Below are 18922 nucleotides of genomic sequence, written 5' to 3' on the forward strand. Positions count from 1 at the left end.
GTTGTAGGAAATTTTCATTTAGCAAGACAGGGAGAGACTAATTTTCCTTAAATCTTTTTAGTTTATTTATGATAATACCATTAATTTTTTTAAAAAGCAAATGAAGTATGTTGCATGAGTCATCTTACGGTACCCATATTTTCAAAGAATTAACAGAGTATACTCAAGTAGATTGATTTTAAACATTTAAGTGTTTTGGATTATTTTCTTCTATAAAATTTGGCAACATTTTCAAATGCTGTAATCCATTTTAGGGTTTTTGTTTAATGAAAAAACCCCAAAAACCTGAAAGTGTATTTTGGAAAAAAGAGTAGACTTAAAAGTTCAGTAAGTGAGCTTAGACCAATTCTCGTTCTTCTAAACATTTTGGGTGCAGCTGCAAAGATTTTGAAGAGAACCAACATTTTTGACTAGTCAGTCAGCTATAAAATGTGCAAAGAAAAATAGGTAGCTATCATTAAAATTACACTTTTGCTTTCAATAACCATTAATGAGCAACATAATCATATAAGTATGGTACCTTAAGTGCTGTATTCAGTAATTTAAAATAATCTCGCCTCTAAACTGAAAGCTCTGTAATTACTATTTGACTTAACCAGGACCACTGTGATAATCTCCCATGGTACCTTAGAATGTTCAAAGTGGAGTGAAAGTATAAATAACAATTGAATAAATCATTTAAATTATTAAGCTTTAAATATCTTAAAAGTGAATATAACCTGATGTTTGAAAGTTGCATTATAGGAATTAGGAGTATAAAATGTAATCAGATTCTGGTCTATTTAATTTGTTTCTAAGAATAAATGATATATTTAATAGTAGTATCTGTGGTTTCCTAAAAACTATACTTTTAAGTATATATTTTAAATTTTAAGCTAAAATTAATTTTCTGTCAGTAAGAATGTATATTTTATATTATGACATTGGCAAGCACTTGTTTAAACTTCTTCAGCAAATTTATTTTTATTCTATGATCTCTAAACTGATAAGTATGAATTTGTTCTAATCTGATTTTATGAATATGCTTGAGAGGAATTGTTTTTTTCCCCTAAAAGTTTGATATTACTACATGAGGCAGAAATACCTTTAGATGTTGTTGTTTTTTTATTTTTTTAAACTGCTGAACTTTTGCCCACAGTTAAAACATAAAGTTTGGGGAAGACTATTAAGATGTATTAAAAGATCCTTAGAATGCATTCTTTTTTTTTTTTAACATTTTTATTGGAGTATAACTGCTTTACAATGGTGTGTTAATTTCTGCTTTATAACAAAGTGAATCAGTTATACATATACATATATCCCCATATCTCCTCCCCCTTTCGTCTCCCTCCCACCCTCCCTATCCCACCCTTCTAGCTGGTCACAAAGCACCGAGCTGATCTCCCTGTGCTATGCGACTGCTTCCCACTAGCTATCTATTTTACATTTGGTAGTGTATATATGTCCATGCCACTCTCTCACTTCATCCCAGCATACCCTTCCCCCTCCCAGTGTCCTCAAGTCCATTCTCTAGTAGGTCTGCTTCTTTATAGACTGCATTCTTGATCACCACCTCTCAGCTTTCTGTTCTCCCTCTCTGCAGACCAGATTCTGAGAGAGTGGAGGACTGGGGGGCCAGGGGGTGAGGTGGGCCGGGGGAGGGTATTCCAAGTCTGCTGTCTGCCTCCTCTCTTTTGACTCTTCTAGTGGACAGGACACTAATAAAAAGGTGCCCTTTGTTTATAAGCATTAGTCTGTGATTAAATGGTGTATAAATTTTGGTTTTGTCTGTGAGTCATAAGAAGATGGCTGTATTATACTTCATTTGTTCCTGTTTGCAATTACTTCTGTAGTATTATTATCCGAGTTAGGAGTGGTGGTGTTAGTCTATATTTTAACATCAAAATGAATTTTTTGTTTAAAGGACTCTGATTACAAAAGATATTTGGGGGAGGGATAAGGGGATATTTGTTTTTTTGACTCAATAACTGCGTGGAGCTGTCACACAGTAGCTTTTCAACTGAAATACTCAAGTTTCATAATCGCAGTATTTTAAATTTTTTTTTCCAGGAGATTCAAATCAAAATGGAAGAAGAACAAGTTCTACTTTAGACTCTGATGGAACTTTTAATTCCTATAGGTAGGTGATGAATACATAGATATATAATATTACAAGATATCTAATCTTACAGGGTTCTAAAAAATCTGACAAATGTGAAGAATATTGTGGTATGCAATTGTCCTGCAGACTTATTGAGTAATTGAAAATGTAACATTCTTAGTTCTTGAGTAGATGGAGTTATTGTAGATATCTGTCGTTATCCTAGGGTAGGATGATTAGAATGAATGCGTATGTAGTATTAAGCTTCGATATAATCCATTTTTGTTTTTGTTTTTCCAGTGTATCTCTTACAGTACTAAAGGCTTCCTTTGTCTAAGTTTCCTGCTAATACAGAGTGTACTGCTTGTGAGCATCTCAGAGAGTATAAAACATAATCCATGGTTACATTACATGCTGTTTGTTAACATCCCATTTGGCTCTTCAGCAAACAGGGCAGTTACATCTCAATTAACAGTTTTTAAAAAGGATACAGCAATTAAGGAAGCATGCATCTTATCTAGTTATTTGTTAATATTCTCTTTATAACTTGAATTTGCTTCAGTAAGTGTTTATATATTTTGTATCTTCTTAACAGGGAAACCTAGGAAGAAGAAAGATTAATGTATTTCCAGTAATATTTGAAAATTCATATACTGAACCAAAGTGATGTAAGAACTAGGTTGTTTTCTTTTGGGGAATAAAAAGTACAGATTGAGTAATAATACATTTTGACATTATAGGTAGCAATGCAGATTCTTGAAGAAGTACTTTAATTGGAGTACATTGTCCTTATGGTTAATAAGTTCTGATACTTCTGTGTGTTGATGCTATAAAATATATGCAAGAACCACTGTACACTTGGAAACTCATTTGACTATTAAGCTATAATTCCTTCTTTTCTATAATAAATATGGAATTTATGCTTAGAGTCTTTATGTTTTTCTTGAATACATATTCTGTATACTTAGCTGGAACTGTGTCATTTGTTTCTTCAGATCCCAGGCAAGCTTTTAACATCTAGAGTAGGGCCTTATATTCAGGAAGCACTTAATAAAAGTGTGGTAATTGTGAAAGTTTTTACAGTTTGTTTATGAATTCCAGAAATGAGGTGGTAATTGAGATGCTTGACATCTTTATTTTATACCAGTTGGGGTCTTTATAAATAATCAGTCATTCAAGTGTCACGGATACTGCAGAAGGCTTATGTTCCCATGGTGTTCTAGAAGCGTATTTTCACAGCAGTAAAAGCTCACGTGTTGTCATTATATTTTCTCTGTACCCATCCTACCTTATAAATGTTGGAGTTCTCCAGAACCTTCTTTTAGTGCTGAAGTGTAATATAAAGTTTGGAATTTGACATATTAAATAATAGGTAGATCCTCTATCTGAACATGTTGATCACACCAAAAAAAAAAAAAAAAAAAGATGACTATAAAAGATATTTATTTATTTATGGCCATGCTGCACAGCTTACAGGATTTCAGTTCCCCAACCAGGGATTGAACCTGGGCCACAGCAGTGAAAGTGCAGAATGCTGACCACTAGACCACCAAAGATTAGAACTCTCTATAAAAGATATTTAAATAAATACTCATGTTTGTCATGTAACTGAGGAATGCTAAGATGATAATATGTGTGCAGTCCATGGTGGAAATATCAGTATTAGATATAAATACAGTTTAAAAAAATCCAAGACAAAAGGAAAATAAAGATGTATTTCAAAGGCAGGAAAACCCATATGTATATGTCAATTTCATTGGTGAATTATACTTCATAACTACATTTGTAGTTAGCTAATTATAGTAACTAATGGACAGCAAGTTAAGAGAAATGTGTTAATATGAAGGCACAGTGTTATCTGGTAGTTTATTTTGTTCTTGAGTAGTTTGAAGATTAAAGTATCTTAGTATTATTGAATGATAATTGTACTTTGAAAATGAACTCCTAATGCAACTTTGCACAGTAAATACTAATATTGTTAACTAATATAGTTTTAATCAATGCCTGTCAGTGTTGTAATGTTAGGATATTAATTTATTGTTGTAATTAAAAAGGCAAGATAAAAAGCTCAGGTAGTACAGTGTATAAAAATGAGCTTTTAATAGTCGGCAGGCCAGTGCTGTTATTAAATAGTATTATAGTATTTAAGGTGTGAAATGAATATTTTTCTACTGAGTAGGCAATAGCTCTTACAATATAATGAGCTTACTTGTGAATTTGACACTTGGGTTAAATGCAGAATTCATAGAAGCACAGCTCTAGGGTATATTTTCATATCAGGTTAACTGATAAAACCTAGGAATTGTTGCAGAATCACACTAAAATGGCAACAGAATTGTCAATAAAATTTACTTTTGAAAATGAAAATTATTTTTCCATTACTATCGGAGCTCTTTTAAAGCAAGTAGAAATAGGTTATTAGAAAAATGTGAATGTTCCAACCGTCAAATATCTTTAGCCTAACAAGTCTACCTTTGTGTTTTAAACCACCTCAGAAATGCTGACCTTTCTTCGCAGATAATTATGGCTGTCAACCTAGTACTAGGATACTCAAGCTATATATGCTGTGTCTTGGGATAATGATTAGCTCTAATTTTTTATCTATAGAATGGACATTATAATGTCTGACCTGCTTCCTTCTCACAACTGTTTTAAAGATCGAGATAGGACTGTATAAGATAAAGCCTTTTGAAAATCTAAATGCAAAGCTATGCATTAATATTATTAATTCTTTGTGCTTACCTCATGTGAACTGGCAACTTTGCTGCCTTAGTGTTCACTTAACCTTCCACGTGTGTACCCTTTTATAGCATGTGCCAATGTTTTATTAACTTTCCAATTCAGTCTTGAATTGGTCACCTAAGTCTGTATTCTTTCCATTATTTGTTTATATTATTGTGGTCTTAAATGGTCAGTTATAAGAGGGCACAGTCTCTTTTTTTGTTGTTGTTGTTTTGTTTCTTGTTTATTAATAATCTAAACATAGCGAGTTGGTTCGTTTCCTGACTCCAAATGGAGACTTTGGACAAGTCTTAGGCTCAGTTTCCTCACCTTGCACGTGGGGATGATAAAACACATTTGTTACAAGGAGTTGATGGGCTAATGTGGTGTGGCAAATGCTGAATCAACGTTAGCTGCTTTTATCTTCCAGTGCATGCCATCCTCATCATTGTCATCACTGTTAGTCTTCGGGTGTTGTAGAATATTTTTACAGTGCGCTAATGTGGAGACACCAAAAGGACGATTTAAAAACAAATGTCTTAAAGGAAAATAACTTTTGTTTTTTTAGCAGAAAGGAGGCTAAGAACAAGCTTAACCTGAGGCTTGATACTCTGTCTCTGCTGTATATTCCAGGTTGCCTTTGCATAGCACATTTGTACACATAGTACAAATAGTAGAGAAATAGTAGGAAAGATGTACACGTAGTGGAGATAAGAGGAAGATGCTTTATTATGAGTATAATAAGTTCAGAGGTGGATTTTTGGAATTTTGACAAAGTTTGAAATTTACAATCAGTGGACCGTATCTATAGCTTTATGTGCCTAAGGCTCATAGATTTGTTTTTCAGAGGCTAGGAGGTTTCACTTTGGATTTGTGTCTCTTGTGGTTTGCTTCATTGATTCAGATAGAGTACAGCTGCATTTAACTCCAGTATGATGGTTATATGGTGCCTGGGTAATAGCTAGATCTTGTTTTGGAAGTTTCTGTTAAAATTTAATTGTTTGTCTCCCAACTAATTTGCAGGTGATGTGGTAAAATGGAAAGATGAGAAGAACTGAGAAGATATTACTGGTTTATGCAGTATACCTTGTGCTTTTTAAAGACTAGTGTTAATGTTTTCTGTTAGATTAAATGAGCTAGCTTTCTCTGTTTCTTATTTCACCATTAAAACTGAGACCCTTTCAAACCGAGGGTATGAAAGCAGAGAAGTAGTTTGCCGATGAGCAGTTTGCAGTAGATGTTTAACTTAGTGACTGTAGCACAGGGCCACATGGTAGGAGCGTTCTCTCCCCATCCCCCCTCCTCTTCCCAAGGGCAGCTGACCTTCTCCTCTCCAAAGAGGCGAGCCCCTTGCCAGCACATATGACTACAGACTATTACATTAATCTGTTTAGCTGTAGTACCAGCTGCTTGCATGTTTTTAATTATCTTATTAGATGGTATAACAGTGACCTATGAAATAAATTGAAGGTGAGCATTTAAAAATTTTCCCTTTTTTGCCCTATGTTTTTAAATATCTTGATTGATCAAATTATGATATTCTGCAAAAGTTCATTGGAAGTCTGTATGGTTTTTTGAGTCAGTGTAAAGCTTTTAAAAGTATAATGTTATAATTACCAGTATAAAAATAACTTCATTTTTACCTCATTTTTGAAAGAGTTAGGCTGTGTTTATGTAGTCACAAATTCATGTTAAAATCTGTTGCTTTAAGAGTCAATTTAGAGAAAACTCAGACCAGTTATTTTGAGTTTCTCTGGGAAACTCAAAATATTGCTTAAATTTCAGACAACATCTTGGCATTGTATAAATGGCATAGGATGGAATATAAATCATTTTAGATTATTTTAAAATAACTTTGTCTATTTAACTCTGATTTTCTAGATTCTGTGTATTCAGTGGTAAATCATCTTAGCTGACCCTAATTATTTTTACAATTTAATTTCACATGGTACCATTTTTGAGTGTATTTTCCCAAGCTGTGCCATTAGTAAAAATGTATTATCTTCTGGATTTTGACAATTGGATAATTTTCAAATAATACCTTAAATGAAATGCTGACTCCAAGAGACAGTTCAAAATAATAACGACCAGTGATTGTTCAGTTATGAGTCATAGCCGATCAACAAAACTTGTAATGATTTAGTCAGAAACCCTGATGTTGAATTAAAAAACATAGGTAGTTGAATGCAAAAAAGAATTGCAAAATACTTATGTGTGTCTTTTGAATTAGCAAATCCTACAGCTGGCATAACGGGGTGACTTGAGCCTTGAAAAATGTGTAGTCCTTGCATAAAGACTATAAACTACACACTGGTTTTTTTTAACTAAGAAATATTCATTCTTTTTGGCTTCATAGTTTTTTCCCTCTAAAGAAGGACCAAGTTTCATATTTCAAAAGAACTTTTGTTGAAGAAATAAGGGAAAAATTTCCCCTTTATATATTTTATTTTCTTTTTAAGGAAAGAAAATAAACAGCCACTTGGCGCTAAAGTACTGATGGCATTATTTATTGATATATATATATAAACGTCTTTATTGGAGTATAATTGCTTTACAATGGTGTGTTAGTTTCTGCTTTATAACAAAGTGAATCAGCTATACGTATACATGTATCCCCATATCTCCTCCCTCTTGCATCTCCCTCCCACCTTCCCTATCCCACCCCTCTAGGTGGTCACAAAGCACCAAGCTGATCTCCCTGTGCTATGCGGCTGCTTCCCACTAGCTATCTGTTTTACATTTGGTAGCGTATATATGTCCATGCCACTCTTTCAGTTCGCCCCAGCTTACCCTTCCCCCTCCCTGTGTCCTCAAGTGCATTCTCTATGTCTGCGTCTTTATTCCTGTCCTGCCCCTACGTTCATTAGAACCAATTTTATTTTTTAGATTCCATATATATGTGTTAGCATATGGTATTTGTTTTTCTCTTATTTCTTGATATTGATCATAGCTTCCACAGTTGCCTCCCTTTCTCAGTATGGTGTATTTGTAGCCCACAGAGTCAAAGGCTGTTTAAGTTGGTTAAAAGTTTTAAAAAAATTATAGTTGGTTTAGCTTTTTGAATTTAAAAGTTGTCTTTTTCTGAATAAGGAAGGAAACCATTAATTTGAACTTTCTTTAGTCAGTGAGGAAATTTTTAAAATTAGGCTTCAAGTTTTATCACAAAGACGTTTATGTATCCTATTTACATGTAATTAATAATTTGGGAGGATGTGGGAAATATCCTTATATCATTTGCATTTATTGTTGGTATAGTACCTTCCTCCTCACCCCGATTTGTATGTAGGAGGGTCATATGTCTCTTGAAATGACAATGAAGCAGTGATTCAAAATATTAGAGATAATAGGGCAAAAGCATACTTTGGATTTAAAATTAGAAATCTAGGTTCTGGTTATACTCTTAGAATGATATAAATTTGTTAATCTGTTATTTTTAGGAATATGGAATTATAGAAACAATTTAATTATTGAAAGTTATACTGTATTAGTTTGTTTGGGCTGCTATAACAAAATACCAGAGACTAGGTAGCTTATAAACAACAGAAATTTATTTCTCACAATTTAGAGGCTGGGAAGTTCAAGATTAAGATGCTGGTAGATTTGGTGTTTGATGGAGCCTACTTCTGGGTTCATAGATGGAGTCTTTTCACTGCATTCTCACTTGGCTATAGGGGCAAGAAAGATCTCTGGGAGCCTCTTTTGTAAAGGCATTAATTCCATTCATTAGGGCTCAGCCCTGATGACTTAATCACCTCCGAAAGGCCCCACCCCCAAACACTGTCACATTGGGTGTCAGGATTCAGAACATGAATCTGTGGGGGCCACATTCAGTCCATAACACATACTAAAGATAATCAAGACCAAAGTGAATTCCCCATCCCACTCCTTCTCCACCCACTCATCTTAAGTTCCTGAGGCCTTGCCTTTTAAATTATTTTTCCAGGACATAGCTTAGTAAATAGTTGAAAGAGGAGGACCTAGAATTAGGGTTTCTTTCCTGATTCTTAGAAGGTTGCTTTCCTCACTTTGATGTGTTGCCTGTATTTTGTTGAGAATCTATATAATTATATGACACTGACTCTTTAAGTTCTTAAGAATAAATACATAATTTAGGGAAACAGTTTAGAAAAAATACACAGATAGAAATAAGACAGAATAAAGTTTACATCTTAGCTCCAGCATTTACTGACTGTGTGATCTTAGGCAAGGTAATTAACTTCCCTGATTCCTAATTACTTCATTTGTGAAGCTGGACTATTAACAACTCCTATATCACAGAGTTGTAGAGGGCATACCTACAAATGTGTAGAACTGCTGGACCAGTCACCTAACACATAGTGAGTAACAATACTAGTTTCTTTCTTTTTTCTCTCTTTTGTAAAACTTCCTTTAAGTTTTAATCAACTTTTTCACCTAACAAAGTTGGCCTTCATCTCAGAAAAGTATTTTAAATTTACTCATTTTATTTATTTTTGGCTGCTTTGGGTCTTCGTTGCTGCGCGCAGGCTTTCTCTAGTTGCAGCGAGCGGGGGCTACTCTTTGTTGTGGGGCATGGGCTCTAGGCATGCGGGCTTCAGTAGTTGTGGCACACGGGCTCAGTAGCTGTGGCGCACGGGCTTAGTTGCTCCTTGGCATGTGGGATCTTCCTGGACCAGGGATAGAACCCGTGTCCCCTGCCTTGGCAGGCGGATTCTTAACCACTGCGCCACCAGGGAAGTATTTTAAAATTGTATATAGTTTTAAAGTGGCAATAAATTTCTGATGTTTGATTTGATGGACAATTTATAAGTCTCAAAGATAAAGTTTAAGGGTGAAATTTACATAGAATATTTTAATAAAATTAGTATTTAATATTTGTCTCTTTTCTATATCAGATTACCTTGCCTTTTGAGGGAAAGTGGCAGTGGTTAATAATCCTATTTTTTCATTTATTATTAATCCAGAGCATTCAAAAATGCTTTTCTGACATTTGTTTATATATATATAAACAAATATATATATATATAAACATCCATTTCCATTCCGGCATATGGAAAAACCCAAACAAACTTTTTGGCCAACCCAAATATATATGAAAGTTTGTTGTTGTTCATCATGAGACCTAACATATCTTCATTCATTCTGAAGATCGTTATTCTGCACCCATTCATTACAGGCCAGCCAGTGTGCTAGACAAAGATTAAAACAAAGACCCTGCTCTTGGTGCATTCGTGATCTAGGAGGGGAGACAGACATGGAAGCAGCTAGCATACACCAGGACTGGTGTCATCGTGGGGGCATTTCACCAAGAACTAGGGGAATACCAGACGGGCTAGTTAATATTGAGGGTGGGTTGTGGTTGGGAGGAAGGATATGTTTGCTAGGCAAAGTAGATGAACAGGAGTTTTCCGTGAGGTGAATGATATGAACAAAGACATTCTTCATTTTCTACTCCAGCAATGCATTCTTTGGGGGTTTGGGGCACTCAGAATGGGTAGATTCGGTTGGCCTTGTATTTGTCAGTGACGAACTCATACAACATGGGTATTTACATATAACTGTTTCATTGTGGTGACATTGTTACTTTGCAGGAACTGCTATTTTGACAGTAGATTTCAGTGTATCATAGATGTTTGACATATCTAAATCAGTGATCAAAAATTTTAACTGGGAGTTGAAAATGTGAATCTTTAAATTGCACAAAATTATATGAAATAATTGATAATGTTACAATTGAGAGTGAATATTATGTGCCTAGAAATAAGGGAGAAATCAATAAACCAGCTATGGAATAAAATTAACCTGGTAATGAGAGGATATTTGAAAATTAAAAAGATGTCCTAGTATCATCTGAACATATGGACCTAGTTTTCATTCCATGATTTTCTGAGATAGATATAGAAGTAGTTTAGTCTGGTTGACATATTCTCAAGGAGTTTCAAAGATTGTATTTCCAGCTACTTGTTCAGATTAGAAAAGTATTTTGGATGACATGACCAAGTCTCTGAACCCATCTGAAGCAAAGTACAACAGTTGCACACCATCTCTTAACTCTCAATCCAATCTTTAACATGCTTCTAGATCTTAAAGCTTCCTTGAGTGGTCGAGCCCCACTGTCACTGAATCAGGCACAGAGCTCTGGTTGTTTGGATTTTGTTCGGTTCACAAGAATAAATGTATAATCTCCAAAGTAACTCCTGTTGTTTGCTTGCCCGCCCCTCCTCCACCCCACCACAGGGCCACCCCCAGAGCCTGAGTCTCTCCTTTGTGTTCTGACCTCATTTTTTCCCACCTGAGAGATCTGGCACAGGGTGGAGGGAGTAGGATAAATAAATAAAGCCAGAGTGGTCTGTTTGGCATTTTGAACACTGCTCCCACCCCTCTTTCTCCTGCTGCCCCCTGAGCTGCTGATGGAGGCTGCTCCCTAGAGAAGGAACCCATTTTCCTGCCTCTGTGTCTCTAGGTACCATTCCTAATTATAGTATTTTTAAAAGTTCTGTAGAAAAAATGAAAATTTTCTTCCGGTGCTGATTTTCAATCTTATAGTAGCATTCCACGCAACAACTTTACGAAAACATCCCGCTCGTTCATTATAAAGATATCTGGGGTCATATAATTAATTGTTTTGTGGCATCCATTTGGGAATATCTGAATTATCACGTGTATGAATTAACAGAACAGCAAATAAAGTAACAAGAGGTCTTTTATGAAGTCAGGACTAGATTTGGGTTCTTTTGAAGTACATGAACTTTCAAATAACGTAAAATTTCAGCAGTGGAGAATATGTCTGCATATTAACAGAGGATTTTTTATGAAGCATAATTTAATTTGGGCAAGGAGGTCGTGAGAAAACCACTCATCTTCCGCTGTGATGTGGAGCAGCTGTTTTACAAAATCGGTGAGAGAAGTACTGCTCCCACTGGTGTTCGGGCCTGCGTGGGAAGCAGCGTGCGGGCTGGAACCAGGTCTCCACACCCTGATTCCTTCACTTCAGTGTCTTCCCAGTGTCTAGTGCTGAGAAAAGGGATCTCCCCTCTTTTCTTTGTAGATGCAGTAACATATCAGTTATTTAGAGGTCAAATTTCTAATATCTTCACCCAAGGAGGATGTAATCAGAAAGTTAGAAATGGGGAAAATGTTAAAATAGCCAAAGAGTTTGTTTATTGAGGTAGATTTAGTCCCAGGAAAGCCCTTCCAGTTCTTAAAGTGCTTCCACTTATCTAATTTCTCTTTTTTTTTTTTTTCTTGAAAAAGCCTGATATAGTTTATGTTATTGAAATAGGCTAGAATGGGTGACAGTTCAAAGTTTACTTTGTTGTCTTGGTTTTAAAAAAGAAAAAGTGAGCAAGTGACAGGGATGCAGATTTAGGATTTCTGAAAGCTAACATATCATTTTACGATAGCTGATTGCCTGAAAACGATGGCCATGAGAGAAATGCCGCTAAAAACAGAATGGAAAACTCCAAAAACCAAGCAGGGTGGAGTTATTTAAGGTAGAAGCAAATAGCCATGCATTTCCCAAATGTATATCACATCTGGAGAAAAACTCCTTTAAGTTTTAAAAATGTTTTGGTACTCTCAACATTTTTGGGTTGAGAAAATGGCATACATTGGCCTTTCATCATGCTGGGTAAATTAGGTATTCAAGCATGGATTTTTAAAATCAGTGCATTTTTTTTTCTTTTTAACTATAAATGAGTGATGTTTTCTAGTCACCCTGGGGTTGGGGGTATTTCCTTATTTTTCCAGGGGCCCATGTAAAGTTGTTTTCCCAGGTACGTTAGTCTAACAAATTATAAAGTACACATTGACCTTGAACTAAAGTTTATTTGATCATGTGGCCCGTTGATCTTCATTTTAAATTACCATTTCCTGGATCTTTGAGCCAGTCTCTTGCCAAGTATGGTTATAATATGTTCATGGTCCAAATCTCAGGTCTGATTCTTTCCAGTATCGATCATTTTTGGTAACTTATAGATGTACCAGTGTCATCACTAAAGATCTGCTTTTCTAACTTTTATGTGTGTGAGTGTGTGTGTGTATGTGTGAGTGTGTGTGACTGTGTGTGTGAGTGTTGTGTGTGTGTGAGTGTGAGCGTGTGTGTGTTGTGTGTGCTGTGTGTTAGTGTGTGTGTGTGCGTGTGTGTGAGCGTGTGTGTTGTGTGTTAGCGTGTGTGTGTGCGTGTGTGTGTGTGTGAGTGTGTGTTGTGTGAGTGAAGAGGGAGGTGGGAGGAAGCAGGAGGCAGAGAGTGGTGATGGAGACAGAAACACAGTGAGAGCCAGTGAGCTGAGAGATGAAAAAGAAAAAAAGGAAAAAAAACTTGTACATGTATATCTGATTTTACTTAGAGTGAATTTTATGCTGTGTTACCTCTCTCATAGAATCATCTTGATTTTTTAACCACTTGTATAGTCTAGCTTTTAATGTATTTCTGTCTTCTTTCCCCAGGGACACTGTATGAGTATGTATCATGTGCATATTTATCTTTACATCTCTTGAAACTTTTTAGTTGTTACTTTAAAAGGGAATGTATATATGAATGGTTTATCATCCAAAAACAGTTTCACTGTCCGATATAGGAACCACTAGTGACATGGGGCTAAGTTTAGGTTTAAATTAATTAAAATAAGACAATAAACAACTGGCGATCAGTTGCACTAGCCATATTTCACCTGTTCAGTAGCCACGTGTGAGTACTGATTACCATATTGGATGGTCAGATAGAGGACATTTCTGTCATCTCAGGAAGTTCTATAGCATAGTGCTGGTCATCAAGTGAATGATGGATTCAGTTAAAATATAATCCACTTAAATCTTTTTAAGAGAAAACATTTATTTCAAAAGTACATGTATTTCTATATGTGTGATTCCCTACCAGTCAACCCAGTCTTGGAAAACATGGTTTAAGAAACAGGATTGACTTTTAATTAGACCATCAGATTTTGGGAAATAAATACTTTCTTCTAAATGACTAGAAAATAATTTGTTTTCAATTCTGTAAGTATTTCCATTGCAGTATTGTTTACATCATAGACTGTGTGGTAAATTCTTTATCATATAGAAAATAAGATATCAAGTCCATGCTGGTTATCACCAATAGCAAGGAAAACAAGGGCGGGACAGGGGGCCCAAGAAGGTGGAGGTCTGCACCGAGGTGTCTCGAAGAAAGGGATTTCCCCTACTTGTTAATTATGTAAGAAACATCAGTAAACCATGGAATAGAAAACATTCATTTCAGACAACTTCGTGGTGATTGTCTGGAACAGGTCCTTTTCTCACCTCATTTCTATATGTTTGATCCTTTGATTAGTAATATGACTTTTATTATGTGCTTAATTTTTTATAACCTCGTGACACAGCTTTTCTTATTTCTTTTCTAAAAGTACATTTGTTGAGTACTTTTAATATGATCCTGAATTTAGAAGCTCTTAAACACTATATTTTGAAGAAAATAATACATTTTTTTAAAAAAAAAAAGATGATTATATCTGGCAGTCCAAAACTGTTGCTGACTCAGTTGTTATCCACCTTGTGAATATTGACGTGGAGGTTCAAGATTTCTCAATTCACAGTTAAATCCAAACCCGAATCAAAACATCATTGTAGGGCTTCCCTGGTGGCGCAGTGGTTGAGAATCTGCCTGCCAATGCAGGGGACACGGGTTCGAGCCCTGGTCTGGGAAGATCCCACATGCCACGGAGCAACTAGGCCCGTGAGCCACAATTACTGAGCCTGCGCGTCTGGAGCCTGTGCTCCGCAACAAGAGAGGCCGCGATAATGAGAGGCCTGCGCACCGCGATGAAGAGTGGCCCCCACTTGCCACAACTGGAGAAAGCCCTCGCACAGAAACGAAGACCCAACACAGCCATAAATAAATAAATAAATAAAAATTAAACTTTAAAAAGAATATCACCAAACATTCCGAGAAGCAACTGGCCCTGAATCTGATCAGGGACCCACTTCTAATCTCTAAAAAAAAAAAAAACATTGTAAATTAATTTTAACAAACCACCACACGCTGAACTATCAGTTGCCTTTGTTTCAATGATACCTCATCACATGAGAACGTTTTTCACCTAGAAAATATGAAGAAATCCATTTTAGGCTTGGGAGTAATTGTGAGTTGTTTTTGTTTTTATATGTATTTATATATGTATAAGTAATATGCCCTGATGTTTCATTATGGAGGGGAAAAAAAAAAGCTTTAAATAAAAGTAAGTTTTTTAAAATTCCTGATATAGGAAGCAAAAAAGCCAGTACAGTTTCTAATTGCCTTTTAGAGTCTCTGAGTTCCCTCATTACCTGTGATTTAAGCTAAAAATGAGGTAATTATAGATAACATCAGTGTTTATCTGGTTGATCTTGGCACCTGCAGTCCTAATGTTGTAGCTTACCCAGATCTGGTGCCACACTTTATAGTCTGATGCTGACATACCTAATTTACACTTCTCCTGTTTCCTTTGATTTTTAAGTTAGACGTTTCTTGTTCTATTTCAACAGTATTTTAAAAACCACCCCTTTAAAATGGTATAAAGGCACATACTCTTCTATGTGGAATATTGGAATCATGGTACAGCCCTTTCATTAAGAGAAATCTTTCCCTGATACATTTCTATACAGATTAAAAAATGTACTGTGTCCTTTCTCCCTTTGCATTTGATAAAGCAAATATGATCGTAATTAATATGGCAATCTCCTCACATATTGGCATGCACTTTAGGATTATAACATTGTATAAACCATTGTGCATCAGATGCAGTTTTCTTACCTGTGGTTCCTCACCTTCAGGTATTCTACCCATCTTGTCTGCCTTAAAGACCACCTTCCTTTGACCTGACCTTTAGTTCTACTGTTGCTCTAGTTACATCTCAAAGACGAGATGACGATGGTTGACTGGCTGACCTTGTAAACCACAGGGCCATCTCTGAGAGCTCCTGTTCCACCCCGCTCCCCCACCCCCCCCGCAGCTTGTCTGTGACTTCTCGACCTTCCCTGTGGTGACAAGTCCTCCTCTGCTCCACTCAGCAGCTTTATTATCAGTAAAAGCCAACGTAGCTCCTCTTGACCAAGTATTGGAGATACTCAGTACTAGACTGTAGTAGTATGTAGTGTGTAGTCTATGAACTCTTCTCAGTTATTGTAATTGTCTGGGTTTCTTACGTTAGCTTCACAGAGACATTGTTTCCTGTCTAAATAAAGCCAGAAAATCGGGTAAAACCATCATATAAAATATATAGTATAAAGTTATTTTCTCTAGTGTAACCTCATTTGGGACAACAATTCAGAAATTTTTTATTCCAGAATTGCCTCGTCATTTTTGCATTCTTTAGGTTACAAAAATATTTAAACAATTAAATTGAGAAGGTGCTAACCAGTTTCATACTAATTTTATGTGTGTATATTGGGAAAATACATTAAAATATATAATTAGAAATAGTTATCTCCTTATGATCATCAGCTGTATTTCTTCACTGCAAATTCTAGTTGATTCCCATGTCAACAAAAAAAATTAATTGCAAGAGCCTTAACTACCTAAATAGTTCTTCTTAAATGAAAGGCATCCATTGCTGCTGCAAAAATTAATTTCACTTATTTAGAAATTATTGTAGTGTTCATGGCCAATGAATGTTCTTCCCTGAGGAGCACAGAGGTGTTCCCAGAATCCTGAACACAGTGCTTCCAGGGCAGCCACTACTAATCTGCTAACATTGGCAGGGGAAATGAAACAGCCCATTCCTGCCTCCTCTTGCTTAGATGGCTGGTTACGTTTTCAGGGACCCAGTGCCTGCAATGCAGAGTAGTTGCCACTAGATGGCACTAGTGCGTTATCCAGAGAGTTTTTAAGACCCAGGTTCCATTTGAGGAGATTATGCACTTAAATGTCCCATGTGTTCTTAACCACTCACAGCATCTGTTGACTTACCTTCTCAGTCCAACTGGTGAAAACTTCCCTCTATACTTTTGGACTTGATGTTCAAACTCTAAAAATGTAAGGAAGAAAATATAAGGTCGCATTCCTATCTTGCCTTGTTGCCAGGGGCCATTTATGTCTTTTGATATGTGGAGTATTATGCTCCCCTTTAGTGTTTTCAGCCATGTTATTCTGGAAGGTGCTTTTGCTAATTCTCATTCCATTTCTCTCTTGACAACTTATTTAATTTTTCTGGGCCTCAGTTTTGTCATTCATGGGGGGGGAGGGGTTAAAATTATTCACCCCAGGAGGGTTGTTGTAGAGGTTAAAAGTGATTTACCCAAAATATTATATATTTTGAATGGACTTTTTTTAAGCATTTTTGAATGGATTTTTTTTTTAGCATTTTGAGAACACCACTGCTAGATTTTTGCTGTGACAGACTATATGTTTTCCTATGTAAGACAAAGTTTAGCAACTACCTTTTCTTTATTTTTGTTAATTAAACTGCAAAATTCCACCACTGACTCCTCAGTACTTACTATTGTTTTCCCAGGTCTTCACCTGAGTTCAGGAGTGTTGTCCACCATTTGTATTTGTGATTGGAAAAAACTTTTATTTTTTTCCAGCTCCCTTCAAAGGGCTCAACTTTCCAACATTTTGTCCTCTATAGACTGTTTAACATCTGGCAGCTCAGTTTTTAGGGTGGCATTTCAGTGCCTACCGGGATACTGTTTATCATTTTTTACACCGAGTTTTAATTTTTAGATATAAAATTATTTCACCCTCCTCTGCACTGCCAGAGTGCTTTGCCTTAATCATATGATTATTGGTTTACACATCCGTCTACTCCCTTAACTTTTTTAAATATGCTTTTTCAAATATCTCTGAGTGCTAAGCACACAGTAGGCACTGAATAAATGTTTATTATGTTTACTCTGTATCACAGTTTATTAATGAAACACCATTCCGTAGAAGAGAAAGACAATTAATACGTTTTCTTGTGGCCTTTATATACCTCTGTTGTTAGAGCTCTCCATCAGTTTGAGATTTGTGCCTTAATTGGAACTATGAGTACCTATGAATAAATTTAAATGATTGTGAATTTCAGAGAGAATGTTTCCTTTTCGCATGCCTCAGTCTCCTTTATTCTTTACCAACACGGTAATCAAGGCACAGGGTCTTATTTGAGCTAACAAATAACTATCCTTCATTACGTGAGTGGTGTGTAACTTGACCTTGAAAGGCTCCTGACCTTGATAAGATGGCAATGAATCTAGCCACCAGCTGTGTCTACTTTCACAATGTCTTGGTACCTGTGAATAGGAGCTGATTTTGGAAGAGGCTGGAGGAGTCATTGCCTCACACTTTACCTCTCTGATCGGGAAGGTATTGGCGTTTTCAGGCCATGGAACTGCATGGTCTCGGACAAATTACTCCATTTGAAATCTGTGCTTTCTGTTCATAGACCACAAGCTATTTAAACATAGGCATGTTTTCGGAGATGTACTCTCATGTAACGTTCTTTGTACTCGTTTTTTATCTTATCTTTGAGTATTACTCCAAACTGTATAAAAACAAAACTTGAACAGTGAGATGTGGGTAATATACGTGAAACTGTTGGGAAATGGATAATGTATTTAAAATATGATAGATAATACAAATGGCCAAAAGTGATGTTCCAAAAACTCAAGAATTCAGTGAACATTTCTTTGAACTTGGAGTGGCTAAGAATTACTTAAGCCTGAAAACAATGGAAAGAGCATCAAGAGGAAATAAATGTTAGGTTTAAATTATACACAAAAAGCTTCAGCATGTTGAAAATCAAAATAATTGTGTTAAAAATACGTATATATGGCAGACAAAGGTGTGATGTCTTTAATGTATGAAAAACTCCTCTCGGAACAATAAGCCCAAGTCAACAAGATAAAAGCTGTGTTATAATTATTATTAATAATAATATTAATTTTCTAAAATGTTATGATATGCCAGTCCCCTTCTAAGGACTGTTCACATATTTTAATTCTCATAATAATTATTTGAGGTAGATGCTATTATTATTACTCCATTTTACAGAAAGGAAGTTTTAAAAAAGAAGAAATAAAATGGCTCAAAAGCATGAAAAATTTTCGGTTTCACTAATGATACAAAAGCAAGTGAAATCAAAATGAAATATTATTTTCTTTTATGAATAGGGTGATGGAAATAAGACATTTTCATGGAGTAGTGGT

General features: G+C 35.7%; 1 protein-coding gene across 1 annotated transcript in view; it reads left to right on the plus strand.

The window, feature by feature from the left end:
* The window catches only part of TBC1D5 (TBC1 domain family member 5), a 534463-nt gene that overhangs the window by 260373 nt on the left and 255168 nt on the right, over positions 1–18922 (plus strand). Inside the window, exon 5 of the mRNA XM_057545046.1 lies at positions 2050–2119. Coding sequence (XP_057401029.1) covers positions 2050–2119 — 70 coding nt within the window. The remainder of the gene's footprint in view (positions 1–2049; positions 2120–18922) is intronic.

This window comes from Balaenoptera acutorostrata, chromosome 4, assembly GCF_949987535.1.
Source record: "Balaenoptera acutorostrata chromosome 4, mBalAcu1.1, whole genome shotgun sequence".
In the NCBI taxonomy this organism is placed as follows: Eukaryota; Metazoa; Chordata; class Mammalia; order Artiodactyla; family Balaenopteridae; genus Balaenoptera; species Balaenoptera acutorostrata.